The 19,916-nt window shown below is 36.3% G+C and overlaps 1 protein-coding gene across 4 annotated transcripts in view; it reads right to left on the bottom strand.

The window, feature by feature from the left end:
* Positions 1-7,539: 7,539 nt before the first annotated feature.
* b3gat1a (beta-1,3-glucuronyltransferase 1 (glucuronosyltransferase P) a) overlaps positions 7,540-19,916 on the bottom strand; it is a 102,824-nt gene continuing 90,447 nt past the window's right edge. For all 4 annotated transcript variants that reach the window (XM_030152683.1, XM_030152684.1, XM_030152685.1 and 1 more), the window contains 3 exons: positions 14,162-14,458; positions 11,507-11,612; positions 7,540-8,983 (listed from right to left, as the gene is read on the bottom strand). In XM_030152683.1, coding sequence (XP_030008543.1) covers positions 11,526-11,612; positions 14,162-14,458 — 384 coding nt within the window. In that variant the 3' untranslated portion in view covers positions 7,540-8,983; positions 11,507-11,525. The remainder of the gene's footprint in view (positions 8,984-11,506; positions 11,613-14,161; positions 14,459-19,916) is intronic.

Below are 19,916 nucleotides of genomic sequence, written 5' to 3'. Positions count from 1 at the left end.
CCACAGGAGTAAACATCACATCCCAAAAAGAATCAAGACCTTCCTCAGAAATTTAATGTCACACAAGATCGTCTAAACCAGGGGTGAACACAATGTTTTGGCTTGTGAGCTACTTTGAAACGATCAAGACAAAATGATGTACGTCCACTATATATTAATATATATCAGCGGTTAGCTCAGTGGATAACAGTACTGACTTCAATATTTTTAAAAAATTTAAATTAATACTTATATCCCCAAAATTGAGTTTCGGGGATATAATGGTTTTACCCCGAACACCGCTACCGGATATCCTTGGTGTGAATGTGATAACTAGGACAGATTTGGTTGGATTTTTTATCCCTTGATACCCAACATAAAGGACCCCTAGTGGAAGAACCATATTGATTTCAGCTTCTCTATGAGTATTCATGTCATGTCAAGTCATCCAAATGGGGTGCTTTAGTTGAAAATGTATTCGTAAATTAGTTTTTTTGGACATAAATCAAGCAATAATAGACTGATTGAGATAAAATTTGGTTCATATTGATCGTCTTACAAATGTCCATTTTCTTGCTACCATCCAGAGTTTATATGGTGTCATTTTCATTCATGAGGTGGAGTTTTTTGGGGAAAAATTGATTCTCTGACCATTATTCTAACATGATCAAGTCAATGTAGCTCAAACTGAGTTCATATCGATTGTCTAACAATTATCTTTGTTCATGCCACTTTCTTGAGTTTACATGATGTTATATTTGTATTTGAGTACTCTTGTCAAAGTATTTGAAAACAATTCAAATACTTTTCAAATACTTTACAAATGCTTTCACTATATTGAACAGACGAAAGATTCAGTAGATATTGTTTGCTAGCCACACTGACCAGATAATCAGAGATGAGGTAATTAGGCTCTTAATCCTTGTACAAACAACTGTCCATATTAAAAGTGCAGGGCAATTGAGATACAAAACATGTTGGGGTGATCATGACGTGGCTTCCTTTACCTGGTTGCTTCTACCAATTTGCTTGCACAGGTGCATTCCATGATAAAAAGGATCATCTCATGTTTGATAATGCTCTTAAAATATCAAATGAACAGTTATGGGTATTTCTACACAATGTCACTTTTCATATTAAATCTCTCCACAATCTGCTTTCTGAATAACAATTAAGTTGGTATATTTTCTACATTGTGTCATTTATTTGCTTTATTATATAGCAGAGGATTGGGGAAATTTTGGGGAAATACCCCTAAGCTTTGTCTAAAATAGTGGTGCTTGTGCTTTGGCATATCCTAGTGGTGATATGTGGTTATAGTGCATGGGAAAACTGACTTGCATACTGCGCCTCGACACAAAATATTTTCACCAGCCACCACTGATGCTGATGTGATAGCATCACACAGTTGCTGTAGATTTGTCAGTTGTGTGTCTATGATATGAATCTCCTGTTCCACCACATCCCACAGGTGCTCTATTGAACTGAGATTTGGTGAATAGGGGCCATTTTAGTACAGGGACCTCAGTGTCATGTTCAAGAAACCAGTTTTAGAAGATGCAGGACTGTGGCAAGGCAGATTATCCTGTAGGAAGTCACCATCAGAAGGTGTGTGAAGACTGTGATCATAAAAGGATGGACATACTCAGCAATAATAGTCACATAGGCTGTGGTGTTTGAATGGTTCTTTGTGGGTCCTACGGGGCCTAAAGTGAGCCAAGAAAAATATCCACCACATCATTACTACCACCGCCAGACTGTACTGTTGGTACAAGGCAGGGTGGATCCATATTTTCATGTCTGTGCATCAAAATCCCAGTAGATCAGCAGTTTCTGAAATAGTCGAACCGGCTCCTCAGGGACCAACTACCACGCCACATTCAAAGTCACATAAATCACCTTTCTGCCCCATTCTGATGCTCAATTTGAACAGTTCTTCAGTAGATCATCTCAGTCATGTCTCCATGCCTGAATGCACTGATTTGCTGCAACGTTTTATCACTGAGTTTCAACCTGTGATTTAAAGAATGTAACAAGACAATGTCCAAATGACATGAGAGTTCATATGTTTGTCAATATGAGTTATTAATGCAATGCAAAATGTGGTGTGAATCTACCTGTAGACAGTGGTGGATGAAGTACTGACTTTTTACTTCAGTAAAAGTAAATATACAGGGGCAAAAAATGTACTTAAGTAAAAGTAAAAGTATCCAGAGAAAATCTATTTAAGTAAAAGTACAAAAGTACTCATTTTAAAATATACTTAAAAAGTAAAAGTATTTGATCCAGATTCAACCATTATACTTAATAAAGTAAATATTGATTAAAAGTGATGGAATTGGCATTTGGTAAATATACAAAGAAAGAACCAGCATTATAACTGACTGCTCAACTTATTTAGTACTGAGCACTGTAAACAGATTTAAGTAGAAGCATAAGAAGCTCTGGTCTCAAACTGCAAAGAGGACCCACAATAAACAGAATCTACTGACACAGTAATGAACCCAACAAGGCAGACAGTTCTACATCTGAATATTACCAGTATTTATAATTCAACTTCAAAAGGAGTTGATTTTCCAAGTTTTTTTAATTGAGTCGCACCCTTTTGGGAGAGAAGATCAATCAGCTGTGCCTCTACAGCAGGGGTGTCAAACTCATTTTAGTTCAGAGGCCACATTCAGCTAGATTTGATCTGAAGTGGGCCAAACCAGTAAAATAATAACATAATAATATATAAATAATGTCAAGTCCAAACTTTTAGAGCAAAAAGAGTACATTTACAGTATGAAAAGGTTTACATCTACAAACTATCCTTTCAAACGATGTGAATAACATGAACAAACTGAAAAAATAAGTGTCATTTTAAAAATAATCTCATCTCACTCAGTTTATCATTTCCACATGTACATTAGAACTTACAGATCACAGTGAATCTACAAATACACAAAACATTTACTAACAGGCAGAATCTTGTTAAAATTGTACTTCTCTTAAGACATTTCAGGTTGTTCATATTTGTTCACGTTATTCACATTTTTTTGCGAAATTATATTTTGTTTTTGTGTAAATATATGAAAATATTTACATTTACAAAGAGAAAAATTTGGAGTTGTCATTGTTTATATGTTATTATGATAGTATTTTACTGATCTGGCCCACTTGAGATTGAATTGGTCTGAATGTGGAACCTGACCTAAAAGGATTGTTATTATCAGTGCAATTTTTGCATTTCACAAATTCATCCCAAGGGCTGGACTGGACCCTTTGACGGGCCAGATTTGGCCCCCAGGCCGCATGTTTGACACCTGTGCTCTACAGCTTTGTTACGGTGATGTGTACAGTTGCACAGTGTTTTGTGTGCATGGAAAAACAATCAATTTACAAAAAGAAGAAAACAAAAGTAGGATGTAATGCAAACACAATTAGAAAAGTAGTGGAGTAAAAAGTACAGATACCTACTCTAAAATGTAGTGTAGTAAAAGTAAAAAGTACCCCTCCATAAATGTACTTAAGTAAAGTACAGATACATAAAAAAATTTCTTTACTTAAGTACAGTAACAAAGTACCTTTACTTCGTTACATTCCACCCCTGCCTGTAGGAAGTGCAGTAAATGTATGTTTTATTGATTAAGCTACTGGTGGTAATTATTATCTGTTTAATATTTCTTCCCCAGACTTTTTCCATTTTATTAGTTATATGTTGGAGTGGTTCTTTTTGCTATTTTGTCTGTCCATCTTATCATCATTTTACTGCAGAACCAGAAAACCATTTGACATTTTTCCAGTAAACTACTCATGAAACTACTCTGTAACCAGTCCCACTTTTCAGTTTTGTTGCAGCCTGGGGGATATGTCATGCTGTGATAACTTGTATTTACTCTTTTAAATATCAGCACTCCCACTGTATAATTGTGTTATTAGAATTAGAGGTAATGGGGTTGTAGCGTGGACTGACCTTGGTTAGAATAGTAGTGTGTATTATAGATTAATTATTAACTTAAATATTATTATTAATTTTTTTTCTTCGGAAGGTCTTATTTTATTTTATTTTTTAATTGAATTCAGACTTTGTAAAAAGAACTGTGAATAAAGACTGTTTTGTTTCACACTGAACATCCTGCTCTGCCAGCATGTTGTTGTATCATCTTTTGAAAACTCATCTGACATTATCTATGATAGATCACAGTTACTTCACAAAAAAAGGATGTTACGAGTGCAGCGCTTAATGCATATCTTACAGGAACGAGTTTAAAATGCATTTTGAAGAAATCAAACATCCCTCATATTTTATGCAGTGGTACAAGTTTAGCCTTAAGCCATCATCAGCACGCCATTGAGCAAGGCAGTTCTTAATCCATGCCCACAGGCCAAATGTGCCAATCCTCAGTATATAAATGAATCGGGTACAACACAGGGGGTTTCCAATGTATAGACACAGTACAACAAGCACAAATGAGTTTCTTCTGAGTTGTTTATTTCTCTTGATTCAACTAACATCTTTCTCTGAGACTTGAACTGCTGTGGCAAATAAACAACCGTAAGAGTCACATGCATAAAATGTGAATCACATGAGGCTGGAAGATGACAGTGGAAATGAGGGAAGGGAGGACTTGTGTGTAAAGTGTTTTGTGCCTTAGAGAAGCCCTCAGAGGGAAATGCTCATTAACTGACATTAAATACTGAACCTGCTGTTGATGTATAGGTAGGTTGCTTCTATTAGACTAATTCTGAGTATTAGGTATTGCTTGATACATGTGTTGTTAGATTAAGAAAAAACTGAAATATGATGTTGGACTAACTGTAACAACATCACGTTGAAGGTGAAGCCCTTTTAAATTGTCCAGAATATTTCATTTGCTGCTTCTTTAAGACACACCACAGAGAGTTAACATCACAGAATCTTTTTTTTTTTGTTTGTTTTTGTTTTTTTTGTGTTTTTTTATTTTTTGTTTTTTTTTTTTATCCTACCCCATGCTGATCTGTATGCCGCAGGATCTTTGTTCGCCAGTGTTTTGACAAGAGCAAGATTTAGAATTATGTGGGCAGTCTTGGACAACATCACATGAAAAATGTATGATACATCACATACTTAAATTCAGGAAACTTGCTAGAACAAAATGAAAACATGGAAACAGTGTTGAAATTAACTTGTTTACACACTGAGTGAAATATTACACTTGTATTTTCTTCTTCGTTTTGTCCAATTCCAGACAGTTTTACAGGAGGAATAATGCATTTCAATTCAAAGCTCCTCAGAACTCCTCAATTGGATCAACAGCAGTGATATGAAGAAGACTGTGTTTGCATGTCTGTCTATTCATACAATATAATGGTCATTCAGTATATAACAACTTTTGTGTTACGTATACTGTATGCGTGCATGCTGCTTTAGAGAGCAGTGGGTAAATACAAGTGCTACTGTTAAACTGCACATCCACACTCGAAATAAATACATAAATAAATATATTAAATTTGATTTTTCATAAATAATGGGAGACGAGTTGAAGAACAGAACAAATCCAAAGATAGGTTCATTGTCTGTGATTTCAAAGGCTGATCCCTGTGCAGTATCATGTTCAGTCAATGAAAGCAGCCAGTTTGATGAGCGATACAACACAGATATCTGCCTCTGAATCTGTCTTATCACGCTCCAGCCAAAATATGTAATAACACGGTTTCCTCGGCTGATGAGCCAGGGAGGCTCTAACATCTTAGTAAGTTTTAGGTGATGTGTACGAGTGTGTCGACGAAGGGTGTGCGGAGAGATAATCTGGCAACAGCGTAGAGGTCCGGTATTTGAATTATCTCCAGCTACTTTTGCTAGGCCATGTTAGATAAGAACCACCGCTGTGTATTGCACCAGACAGATGATTTATCAAGGAGAGGAAAGATTCTGTTATACGAGGTGTAGAATAACTTTGTTACAGTGATTAATTGTACAGCGTCACAGCTACTGATGTCAAAGGTGCAAAGACTCCCTTCTATGATCCACCTAATGTACAGCAGATGGATACTGACACAAAAAGAAGCCATGATACAGTACGTCAACCTCAGTCCTCAATGCTAAACATGTGTCGTTAAAAGTACCAGATTATTAGCAAAAATAAAACTATTTTGTTGTGCTTTTTCATTAGACTGTTGTCACTTCAGAGCAGTGTGTATTAGTTGGTTTGTTAGGTAGAGGGAAGCCAATGTTCGTTATCTAAAGGCCAAATATTCGTGGTCATGCATCAATTATTTGAAATATAACTTCAAATTTAGATATAATATTTCACAGCAGTTTTTCAAAGATATTTTTGTAGCGACTTCCAAAATTTAACATCATTTATCACATAATTTATTTATTACCACTAATTATATTATCCTCTGCATTTTTCAGTGAATAGCAAACAGTTTTATATATTTAATTTACTGATTACACTGGGTTACAAAAAAATGTTTTTTGCAAGTTGTCTAGGTTTTTTAAACTGAATTAGGACCATTTTGCACCGCTAAATCCAAAAATGACATCTGTTTTTCTCAATCAGGTCAGGTTTTTTTTGCTAATTTGATTTTGAAAAATTTGATCTTCTCACAATCTGCAACCCAAACTGTATCTTGGTCACCAAGTTTAATACCAAAATAAGATCGGTAAGCACACTTTATGAAACTTGTGACTTGATTTCTGTTAGGTACAATGGTGTATTCACCGCAGATGTAGCAGAATACATCAGGCTTATTTTTGCAAGATCTTCTAGTTGAAGCTATTTCATTCACCTGTAATATAAAAAAAAACATTAATCATAAATTGGCAAGAGTAAAATCTTCAGAACTCGTTTATTGCAAGAAATAGGAAAGAATTTTGTATCATATGATGTGAAAATGCCCATAAATGTAAGCAAAAATGTTAAAAAGCCAATATGTAGCATAGTTCAGAAAGTTAAGTTAAGCAAAATTAATGTGATTTTTGGATTCAGCACACCAAAATTATCCTAAATCAGCTCAAAAAACTTAAACAATAAATTTGTTGTTGACCAGTGTTATTTGAAATATAACTACAAATTTCGATATATTTCACAGCAGTTTTTGAAAGATATTTCTGGCGCGACTTCCAAAATTTAACATCACCTAATTATTATCACCTAATTTATTTATTACCACTTATTATATTATATTATCCTCTGCATTTCTCAGTGAATAGCAAACAGTTTTATATATTTAATTTACTGATTTAAGATGTTCATAAAAGCTCAGAGTTATTTCAAAGGTTATCGTGTCAGAGAGAAGAAAAAACTGAAGAAAAGGTGACTTTTCCAGGTAAATGTATCATCAACTGAACATAAAAATAAAACCAAGCGTCTACAACCACTAACATTTGTCAAACTCCATGGGTTTTACTCATGAATCACTGCTGCAGAAGATGGCGGTGTTTCCATGTTCACTATGGATCCTCTGGACGTTCCAAATGGGTCAAATCTGACAATGATAACGAGCTAAGAAACTGCATTTTACCCAAATTGTATAAAATGTATTAATGGGATTAGTGGATCTACACTTATTAGAGATTTTGTTGCCGGCAGCTGTTTAGGTCCTTGAGGGTTAATAATGCAGAATAATGTGTAGAGGAACATTTCTTGCACTGTAGTAACATGAAATTCTTAATAATAATAATGCCACCTCTTGCTCTTTTCTCTTTTCCTGTGCTAAAACTCAGGTAACCTTTAGCTTTTACGTTAACATGTTACTGTTATATGATCGTGCATAGATCGTACGTGGGATTAACTTGATAAAACACAGCATTATTTCCCTGCAATAACGAAAAAGTGACACAAAATTGAAAACCTCCAATGACTCGAGGTCAATATTTGTGAATCTTCCATGTAGCTGTTTTAACGTTCTTAGTCTCATGAATGCGAGTTTATATTAAAACACAAAGAGGTCATGTGCTATTACTCTTTCTGTGTATTGAATCTGGAGTGAGTGTGTGCATCGCCGTATGTGAGGAGTTAAGAGACTTCTGTTGTGTTTTGTTTTTACAACTCAAAGAACAGTAATTACACAACTGTCATTAATCCTTTTGATTGTTCTCATGTTGAATTACTATTTACACATGTTGCCACACAGGAACATCATTTGTGTGTTTTTAAGTGCTAAGAGGGGTGTTAGGATTTTGATATTTTTGGCTCCTAAGCACAAGGAATACATATCAAACAGCAGTCTCTTCAAGTGTACGGTGGTGACTTCAATGCATGAGTTATAATGACACTATAAAATGAACAATGACAACCCAAGAATAAATGCAGGTAAGAGTCAGTAGTATTGAACTAGCAAGTCAAGTGCTTGTAAAACACCCAAAACAACTACATTAAATTAAAGCAAACATTTCATAGTTATCAAAAAAAAAAAACAAAAAACAAAAAAAAAACATTCCTTCCCTTGTATTTGTGTTTGCTCAAAATGAAATCCACATGAGACACATTAGTCTTTGTTTCGTTGTTTTTCAGGCTGATGATTGTAGGGGCCCTGTCCTTAAATCCAGGAGGAGCTTCTCTGGAGTGTGCAGATCCAGACTCATAGGCATTTTTTTGCCCCATAGTTTATTATAGTTCTAAATGTTATTATTTTCTTTGAGGTGTAAGGTATTTTTCAACCTGCTCCAGACCTGTCTGGTTGAATCCGCTGGCTGTATGCGTTTAATCTTGTGCTGTCTCTTTTGTAAGGTTGTCTTCAGCGAGCCGCCGTACCGTGAAGGTGCAGGTCATGTTTATCCACATCAACCCCCGTGACGTGTCCTTTATGTCGTCTCTTCTGCACTTCTGCCATTTCTTATTAATCTGTGCTTTAATATGATACATTTGTAGTGTTATAGTCCGTATTTAAAAAATGTCAGATTCAGTCGAGAGGATTAAATCCCCTTTCAAGGCCTCCCTTCCTTTTTTTTTTCCCCAAATGATTAAGACATGAACGCTGGTTGCACTTATTGTGAGACGGGCCATTTTTCTTCTGCAGGTCCATGGCCGACCACCTGCAATGAAAGGATTAAGATATGCTGAGAGAGAGCACTAAACCTCAATTTAGGTCAATTGGAGCTGTTGGTTGGTGACAATTAGGAAAGAACAGCTGCTATAATTGCACCCCGACTGTAAGAACATTAAAAATGTATTTTAGCACTTTAGAAAATATTGCAAACACCTGTCTTTTTACAAGTCAAACAAGGTGAGAACAGGTGAAAATGATCATTTTGGGTTTTTTCCCTTAGAGTATTACAAGCAGGAAAAAATGTTGTTAAAGAGACATATGGAGCATGGTTTGAAAATATTTACAGTGGTGGAAAAAGTTATTTGAACACTTGGCATGTTTAAGAGGTTTCAGTTGTATTTGGCCATTAAAATACCTATAAAACCAATTATTAGTGATGTGAAATGATAAAATGTTTTAATCAGATTAATCACAGGGTTGCTGTAGATTAATTTTGATTAATCACATTTAAATATCATTCATTTTTTATCTATATCCATCACATTTCATTTTACAAGAGCAAACAGACTCAAGAAAGAAGGGAATATATATGAGCTTAACATGTTTGTCACAAGGTGGACGACGCGTTAGCCAAAGTGCTAGCAGAATCCCAGACTAACGTATGCTTCGAATCAATGTGGTATTTTAAGATGGAAGTGCTTCGGTGAAAAGAAAATTCCTTCCTGCAGAGTATGTATAATACTTTATGGGCCGGATCTATCAAAGGTTTGCGAGTATTAAAACATGTGCAAACTCATTGCACACGCAAAAAAAATGTACAGATTTACTAACAGTGCGCAATAAGGGATGCATCTTTCAAAGGTGCAAAATAGCGCGTCTGCATCCAGTTAGTATGCCACAATGAATATGATGAATATAAGTGAGTTTGCCACAATGAATATGCAATTTGGGGCAATTACACGCAGTTGTGTGTGTGCTGGGAGGAGAAAATGTATTAATTTAGCACACGCAAAGTGATTTATCAAACTCAAAAGCAATTTTGCTCATAGAAACTGTGTCTATATTTAGCACGTCTCAAAAGGAGGTGCAAACGGTTTGGATGCTTAATTGTGACATCGGAATGATGAAACGAGATGCAGAGAACGCATTTTTCACCCTCGTGTGAACATGCCCCCCCAACACACACACACACACACACACACACACACTTTACGGGAGTCTTTTCCACTTGTGATGATTGTGATTAAAAATACACACTGACATTCGGCTACAAGTATGACAAAATTATGTGCGTGTGACAGTCATTCAATCCAACTCCCCCTCACCCCCACCCACACGTGCGCACACACACACACACACACACACACACACCTTTAAAATGAAAAATAAATAAATGAATAAATGAGTCATGCTATACCTTCTATGACAAAACTCCTCCAATGTCACATTTCCCTGTGCCTGGATCATCCAGTCACTGCTGGTGTATCCCAGAGCAGTTTCTACAGCGTATTGTCTTCAGTAGTGCACACAAAACCCTCATTGAAATAGGGCAGTCTGCAAGACTTTGCACCTGTTGTAATTTGTGCAAGCAATCTTAGTAAATCACCCACAAACCGTGGTCACACCCCACACGCAAAATTCTAGACTGCACAAGCAAATTACTACACGCAAATTGGGATTTCAGTAGATCCGGCCCTATGTTGGTTGACTGTTCCATCTTGTTTTTTTTTGTCCTCATATTTCCATCCAGAGGGCCAGTGTGCTATTTAGTGTCTTCCATCTTTATGGGTTGGTTCTGCTGCCTGTCACTACCGGATCAAGTGTCCATTTACGTATGCGTGGTGGTAGCTCTACTTGGACAAACTGCCTGAAATGTGTTGCCAGAGACATTCAGAGTCATTTTGCGCTGCAGACGGGTTAATTGTGTTAAAATGTTTAATCAGATTAATCATGTTGATGAATTAATCCATGTTAATACATTAATTTTGACAGCCCTACAAATTATATATCTACAAAGTCATCATTATACTATAGAATAGAGCCACCATAAGGAGATTTAGTTAATCTTACTTACAAAAAATAAGCTAGTCCTGTTTCACTGTCAATGTCACAAAATCATGTTCCTTCACAGAAGAGGCCGATTCATGATCGTGGTTAAATTGATGATGATGGAAGAGACTTAGGAGACAGCTGTGTGATTGTGTTGAATGTACAAAGCCTGTCCTGCTCATTAAGTAAATATTAAAGTTAAAAGTGGATAAAAACAGTAGGACTCACTTCATCTGATACTTATTGAGCTCAAAGTGACCATCTGTATCCTTCATGAACATTATAGAAAGAAATCATTTTTTGGAGGCAAAAAAAGGTCAATATTTTCACATCTGTCAGGTGTTCTAATAATTCTGGCCACCACTGTACATATTTTTATATATATATATATATATATATATATATATATATATATATATATATATATATATATATATATATATATATATATAAAATAACGACTTGGTTCCATAATAAAAGAAAATCAAAATGTGCTTTGAAACATTATTTCATTATTTACCTCAGTCTGGTGGAAATGTTCAGATCTCCACGTTGGGGTCTGTGAATCCTTTCTTCCCTTCATTTACAAGGACAGGTTTCTCTGTTCTTGTGTGCCAAACAAGTATCTGGTGGGAAAACCACAACACAAACAGCAACGTTGGAACATGTTCTTTTTATTCCACTCTTTTCTTCTGCTTTTAGCTCCCACTCTGCCAATGTGTTCTTCAAAACATTCATTTTCAGTTATAGCCGGAGCTGCATGCACCACTACGTACACTGCTGCTGGGATTGTGTAAAAACCTACTTGAGTGTGAAACCTGCATTAGAAGGAAGTGAAGAGGGACTGTACTGTATTATTCTACAAACATATGATCCATCCCCCTCAGCTAGGCTGGTTGCTTTAAGTCCTCTCCTGACCATAGGATAATGGGCACTTTCAAACAGCTGCCAACTAAGAGGGTTTCACACTATGGATACGCTGTACCACTGCAATTGTTTGCAAATAAAATAGTGCAGTTCTTCAAGGGATGCAATTGTGCTATCATGCCTTTAGACTGGATTGATTTGGCCTCAGTCACTGGACAAACAACCAGGAAAATTATGGCAGGGAGAATGGAGGAGGAAAGAAAAAAGTGTCAAGCTCATTTTCCTTGCTCTCTTCTATGCTGGAACCCACTTTCCTTTCATCTCACTGTGGCGGCAGTCATGCATTATGCATAAGACGTGTTTGAAATGTGCCAGGAGCCCACTCCCACTTTGCTCAGGTGTGAGAGGGAGGTTAATAGTTACGCTCGCATCTGAAGTGGTAGATTATAAGGAAGAGGGATGCCAATGCACGGCTTTCCATTTTTTTCCTTCCCCTTTTCCACCTGCCCTTCTGTCCATCCCTGCGCTCATCTGTAATCAGTGTGACTTCCCTACCTCCCCATTCCCCCAACTCCCAATTCCGCTCTCTCAGCCGCTTCTTGAATCCACTCTTTTCATTTACCCCTCTGAATGGCTGGGAGAGAGCAGGAGAAAAAGCTGGCTGAAAGTATCTCTCTCTCTCTTCCTTTTCTTTCCCTCTTCCTTGCTATAACTTTCTGTATATGTGTGTGTGAAGGGGAGATTGTGGTGTTGATACCGGCTAGCTAAAGCCCTCTGGCTGACTCCTCTTTGCCCAGAGAGAGGCTTAGTGAAGTGACCCAGACCGAGGGCTGCAACGGGAATGGTGGAAAGAGCATGACGGACGTTGTTGTTGCTGCTGCTCGCCTCAAGCCTTTCACTTGTGTGCGGTGCGTTTGGGTGTGTATGTGGGCAGTGTGAAACATATAATCAATGAAATGAAACTTTTACAGCAATGGATATATACTAATTTACTGCCTGAGCTTTGGAAGATATTACCTGCACAGCGATCCATGTATACTGTTAGAAAAGTTGGTGAATTTATATGAAGCATTGGAATCTCAATTGCTTGATTGAAATTAACCCATAAAGACCTAGCGCTTCTTTTGTGTCAGTTCCCAAATATTTTTTTCACTCTATTTAAGTGATTTATAACCATTTATTATAATATTATCCTCTGTATTTTGTGTTTTTTCAGTGTAAATCATGTGTTTTCCGATATTTAATTCACTGATTATGCAGATGTTCATAAAAGCTCTGATTAACCCTTTCATGCACGAATTATGAGAATTTATGTCGAGATTTTTTTCCTGAGTGTTTTTATTCCTCTTTAGGCACCAAAAAAACCAAACAATGTGATTGAAATATTTTATGAACCTATTTTTCATGAAGTTACAACAAACTGGACACCATGCGTTTAATTGTTGAAGCAAAGCAACAAGTATTTAAAACCCATCATCTGAAAGTGATATACTGTGTGAAAACTATGAAATAACATTTTTCATGCTACTAATCTGATGTTTTCTAACATTTTAACATACTCTAATACTAGTTATTACTCACTTCATGGAGATAATATGCAAAAAGAACAACCTTTTTTTTATTAAAAAAACGTTTAAATTACAGCAGTTGAGTTACACTAAAACATGTTACTGCAGATCAGATTTATCAAGAACTGCAAAGTTACAGTAATGGTATGAATTGCAGTGCATGGGATGGTCCATAAGCGTCCACTGTATATGCTACTACAACAACAAAATCCATGAATGTACAAGAGAACAGCTGTAGAATGGCTATCCACTGTAGTGACCAGTATGCATGAAAGGGTTAAAGCTGAGGATTATTATATCAAAAACAGAGAAAACTGAAGAACAAGTGACTTTTTCAGTCAAATATATCATTAACTGAACATAAACCCAGTGTCTCCATCCACTGTCATTGCTCAAACTCCATGGGTTTTACTGGTGAGTCAATGTTGTAGAAGATGAAGGCGTTGTCATGTTCACTACGGAGCCTCTGAACGTCCAAATGGGCCATATCTGATGACCATGAAAACATGACAAACTGTATTTTACACCAATTATTTACTTGTATTGACAGGATTAGTGGATCATCAGGTATTAAATAGTTGGTGGTGGATGTTTGGGTCTTCAAGGGCTAAAAAGATGCATTATATATTCTGATGTATTTTTAGTATCTTGTACCATGACATGCAAAAATTCTCTATCCACTAACATGCTAATATCCAGCAACTTAAAAGCCGTAAATGATTTAAAAAAAAAAGAATTACCTTAGTGCAATTGGCTGCTTTAGGCTCCAGGTCATTGAGTGTGACAAGCTCTCGGAGCAAACTACTCTCCTGGTAGCCCCCCTTCACCCCACGGAGCTTAAAATATGCCTGCGGCTTGAAGAGGATGAGCCTCAGGTTGATGGCAAATCCTGCCATGTCGATGGCAAAGGGCCGATGGGGGTCGAACACCGTCTTCCATCCATAGACCTTTCCAGCTGCATTAACCTTAGGGGACTCGTACCTCAAGCCGCCAACAAAGGCCACAGGCCACACAGACACTTTCCTGGTCGATCTCATCTAATACGAAGAGAGGAAAAGGTAAAAAAAGAAAAAAAAAAAAAAGAATGAAGGGGAGAAAGAAGTCAGTCATTTGAGAAACAAGTAAGACAGTATCTGTTGGAGGCAAAATACATTTTTATTTGTTTATTCCTCTTTTTTGTTTTGACCTTAGTTTAATGAATGAATGAATGAAATCTTTATTTCGAACATGTAGACAGTGAAATCAAAACAAAAATCAACCCACAAAATATAAGTACTGGTAAATAAATGATTGATAAGCAAACAACTAACTAACTAACTAAAAAAAAAAAAAAAAAAAAAAAAAAAAAAAAAAAAAATATATATATATATATATATATATATATATATATATATATGTATGTATGTATATATAATAAAACAAATGAAATGAAATTATACATGCTTGAAAAGGAGTAGGAAGAAGTAAAAACTTATGTACTCCTAACCCCAATTTCTATCCCTTATGATCATTATATAGCAATTATTATTTTGTATGAATACGATAATAATAATAATAATGATAATAATAATAATAATAATAATAATAATAATAATAATAATAATAATAATAATAATATCACACATCCTTTTTCCTATATACACAAATATGATAATACCCATTTACAAATTTTCCTACCAGATATTAATACCAGATATTAATAAAAACTAAAAAGAACAAAAATAAAACAAACAAAAACACATATACATACATAATATAAATACATATAATGTTCTATTTTGTCCTATATAGTAATAATATATTCATTTATCCATATTTAAACTAGATATTATCAGCACATATGTGGCAAAGCCCCACTATGAAAAACACCCCGCCCCCCCCAGGCCCTTTCCTCTCTGTATTTTGTAAAAATCATTTGTTTGTATTTGTTTTTAAACTGCTTGATGTTTGATGTTTCATGATTAATAATTGTTTAGTGGGTGTGGCTGTGATGATCACCACATGTGCAGTTCATCATGGGTGTTGCAAGGTTACATATACCTGCCGTGTGAGGTGGGGCGGTGTGTGTGTGAGGACAGCCCCTAAATAATTTTCTGATCGTGAGCCACAGCTTCAATTAAGTTGGTCTGCGTTTTCAGTGTTTTTTTATATTAAGGAGCCTATTTTGTTTATTTATAGAAAGTATATAGAACAACGATTGCGATATTTGATATTTGTCAATAAATGGATTGGCATATCCAAAGACAAAGATTCATGCACGTGTCAAAAAATACAACAGGTTGAATCCCTCCACACCAAAGGTAAAGCCACTACAGTATCTGTGCAACTCCCAGCATTAAGGAGAGTTTTTTGAGCTGCTGCTGTAACTCATTCTGTTGTTGACCAAACTATTGTGCCGTACTCTTAAATGAATGGAGATCACACATTCTTCAACCTTACATAGAATAATTAGACACACTCGGATGTAGACAGTACTAAGACGCTTTGAAGGCACCAAACCATTAGAGCACATGGCTATATGACCATACCCCAAAGAAATTCTTTAGGGTAGAGTACTTCCATTCTGCTCTTTTTCTATCCTTTAATCTTCAAGCATCAAACAGTCTTGCTGCCCTTTTCTTTGTCTGCCTCTCATTGAGTCCTTGCCGTTCTTGCAGGAGCTGCTGCAGCCATAAAAGGTGCGTTTTTATAATGAGGAAAGGGGAAGGTTTAGAAACAGCAGTCATTTAATCAAACTCAGTGCAGCAGAAATAATGGTGCCGCTGCTTCTCTTATGGAAAGTCTATTTACAACAGAGGTACGTGAGTATGAGTGAACATACAGTATCCAGTATTTGTAACCTATAAAGTACAGAGTTTCCATCTAAAGCCCTGCAGCTTCTTCCTTTTAAGCAAACATTAAAACAAAATCTGCTTGTATATAGCGCTTTGCATTTGAGCTGCCGCATTAGATTTGTATGTGATGCGATGGCTGGGGTGTGGTCAGCTTCAGGGATCAGAGAGTAGAGCAGAGTTTGAGCAGCGTGAAGTGGGCTGGGGGCTTATGGGAATCAGTGGGTTTGAGCTTTAGGGAAAACAACTGTGCCAGCCAGCCAGATAAGATTTGGCAGGATGTTCAGTCTTAATGAGCTCTGGGTGTTATATAGTAGAAGAGATAATGATTGCTTATATGCATGTGTCAGTGTGAGTTGCAGCTAAAAGTTATATACGAACCTGATTTTTTTAGCAACATTTTTTCCAATAGAACTTTCACACTTGCAGGTTTCCATGCAGTTTTTATTTTAAACCAGGGTAGACTCGGATAAAGCTTACCTCAAAACCTATGCAAGTTACTTGTTGCTCAGACCACAACACAATCCAATGGCTGACCTATTTTCCTCTTTTGTAACACAGATATACACGCGGCTTAAATCAAAAGAAAGTGTAAAAAAAAAATCACACATTCCACGGGCAATGTCAAGGTGGTTTGTCATGTTCCTGTCTATGCTGAGAAAAGTGAAAATGAGAGTTTCGCCTGCTGACTCCTGTAATATCAGGAGGAGTAAAACAGCACAAATCCTTCTTCTGCTGCCAGCCAGCCAAATGAAAATGCAACAAAGTCCTTCTTCCTTAGGATGTGTTTGTACAGTTTTATTGTGTGCGCAAGTCTATGTCTGCATTTGGTGAGGATCCCACAAAGACAAAGTGCCTGGGTTTCAGAATAGGCAGAGTGGCAATAAAAGACAAACAAATTTTCTAAAGAGGAACAGATGGAGGGACCGGGTACATTCATCAGTCCTTAAGGGGGCAGCGCAGATGACACAAAATTGAACTGTCATCTTTTGTTGTTTTTTTTTTTTTTTTTTTTTATTTCAGATCATGCATTACATTTCAACATTGTATACAAGATGAGTATTGATTTTCACTTTTCTTTTCACATAAATTAGTTAGATGCAGTCAGGTACTTTTTATCTGTAGTAATGTGTAAAACATAAACAGAGGCAAGATAGTGTTTAACCCTTTCATGCACGAATTATGAGAACCTCAGTCAAGATTTTTTTCTTGAGTGTTTTTATTCCTCTATAGGCATGACAAAAAAAAAACTATGTGATTGAATTTTTTTTAATGAACCTATTTTTCATGGAATTACAAAAATATCCACTCAGCTGGACATCATGCATTTAATTTTAGAAGCAAAGAAATATGTATTTACTGATATACTATGAGGTAAAAACATTGTTAATGCTGCTAATTTGATGTTTTCTCACATTTTAACAATACCTGCATATAGATAATATGCAAAAAAAAAAACCCAAAAACTGTTAATTACAGTTTAATAATAATTAGCATTTTTTTTTACAGTCAAACATGTTACTGCAGATCAGATTTATCTAGAACAGCAAATTTACAGTAATGGTATGAATTACAGTGTATGGGACGATACATAAGCGTCCACTGTGTTGGCTGATATGGAACTAAAACAACAAAATCCATAAGTATATAAGAGAACCCCTTTGAACAGCTGTCCACTGTAGTGACCACTATGCATGAAAGGGTTAATATTACTTACTGTTAATTATCTAAAAGCACAGCCTGGCAAAAAAAAAAAAAAAAAAAAAAAATCTAATATTTTGTTCAACTACTATATGACACACATTCACCACAGCATCACTTCTATATGCTAATGCATTAGAGCTTCACAATATATCATTTGAGCATCATCATCGCAATGTACGTGTGCGCAATAGTCACATCGTAAGTCCTGCAATTTAGCAGGCAAATAAACTTAACATGTTCTTATCTAATTTCAGCCTGGGTACCTGACACACACTGCACGCAGCAATCCACCAATCACAATCGTTTTTAATCAGTTTGCCGAAGCAGACCACGCCCCTGCACATGGAGTGAGTCACTGGCAACAACAATGAACAATGAGCAACGAACAAGAGAAAATCACTGAAAACGAAGACTTTGTGCCAAAAAGAAAAGCAACATCAGTTATCTGGAATTTTTCGGCTACAAGAAGGATGATACTGAAACACTCGTTCTGTGTCGATAGTGCCTTGCAATTATTGCCAACTAATTTGTTTTACCATTTACGTCGGCACCACACGGCTATTTCATATCACAAAATATATCGAAGGGTTAAAAAAAAATCGCAATGTCAGTTTTTTCCAGTATCGTGCAGCCCTATATGCATTATCACAAGATTTATTTCTGTCATTTTTTGGACACACAACTTTGCTGAACCTGACAAACTGAAGCAACCCCACTCTCACCCTGATGCATCCATCACTCTGGAACAGGGTCAATCTGGACTCATAAGACCACATAATGTTTTCCCATTGAAACACAGTCCAAGTTTTATGTTCTCTCTCAAACTAATGGTTGTTTAAAAAAAAATGAGAAGCCACCCACTGCATCAGTTAGGGCAGTGCTTTTCAACCTTGGGGTCGGGACCCCACGTGGGGTTGCCTGGAATTCAAATGGGGTCGCCTGAAATTTCTAGTAATTGATTAAAAAAACAACAACAACATACTAATAAAAAATATATGTTGAGTTGAGAGAGACAATCACAATCCATAAAAGACATGACAAACTGTGAAGCTGAAGCACTGTGGTTCTGTTTATCTTTCAAATGTTCACTGTGGTCAGTTTCAGATGCTGCAGCTCTTTCATAATTCATAGTTTGAGTTCTTGTTTGTTCAGTATTAATTGTCAGCCTTGTAAATCCAAGCTGGACTGACTGTACATATCCTGACCAAGGAAAATCAAATTCTCACTTCGTGCAGTAATCTACACCTGGCTTTTCTGCCTCCATCCATAATAATATACATTATATAGACTAAATGTTGTCCAAAATTATCGTTTATTTGCAACGTAGTATAGCAAACTATTACACGATCAAAACCAAATTAATTTTAATTAAAAAAAAAAAAAGTCTGTGTTTCGAATGTCTGGGGTCGCCAGAAATTTGTGATGTTAACATGGGGTCATGAGTCAAAAAAGGTTGGGAACCACTGAGTTAGGGTTAAAGAACATGTTGTTGCTAAAACATATAATCACTGCTATAATTAGCCAATGGAAAACTCCTACCTGTTTACTAAGCTACATCCAGTTGCTGACGTTTTTTGGCCAGGCTGTGTTTGTATATTTTGGAATATAATAACATATTGATGATTGGCCCTTGGACTTTTCGACCACGTCTTTACACTTGACTTATATTTTTTTCTTCTTTCAAGCTGTTGAGACACTGAATATTTATTACGATGTCAGCAAACTACTGAGTTTTTTTCCGATACAGTCAGCAAACTATAGGTTGCAGCCCACTGTTTACTTTCGATCTACGTGACTGACACCTTTTCGTTTTTTCTCATTCATTTTCTCCCTCTCTCCTTCTCTCTCTCTCCTCTGGGCCGTTACTCTGGCCCATAAGTAAGCCTGTTGGAGGTGATGGAGGGCTTCTGAGGGAGACGAAGCACTTCAGCTGATTCCCAGAGAAAGGTAATGACAGGCC

The sequence above is a fragment of the Sphaeramia orbicularis genome, chromosome 13 (genome assembly GCF_902148855.1).
Source record: "Sphaeramia orbicularis chromosome 13, fSphaOr1.1, whole genome shotgun sequence".
NCBI lineage: Eukaryota > Metazoa > Chordata > Actinopteri > Kurtiformes > Apogonidae > Sphaeramia > Sphaeramia orbicularis.
This window is presented reverse-complemented; position numbering and strand designations above follow the sequence as displayed.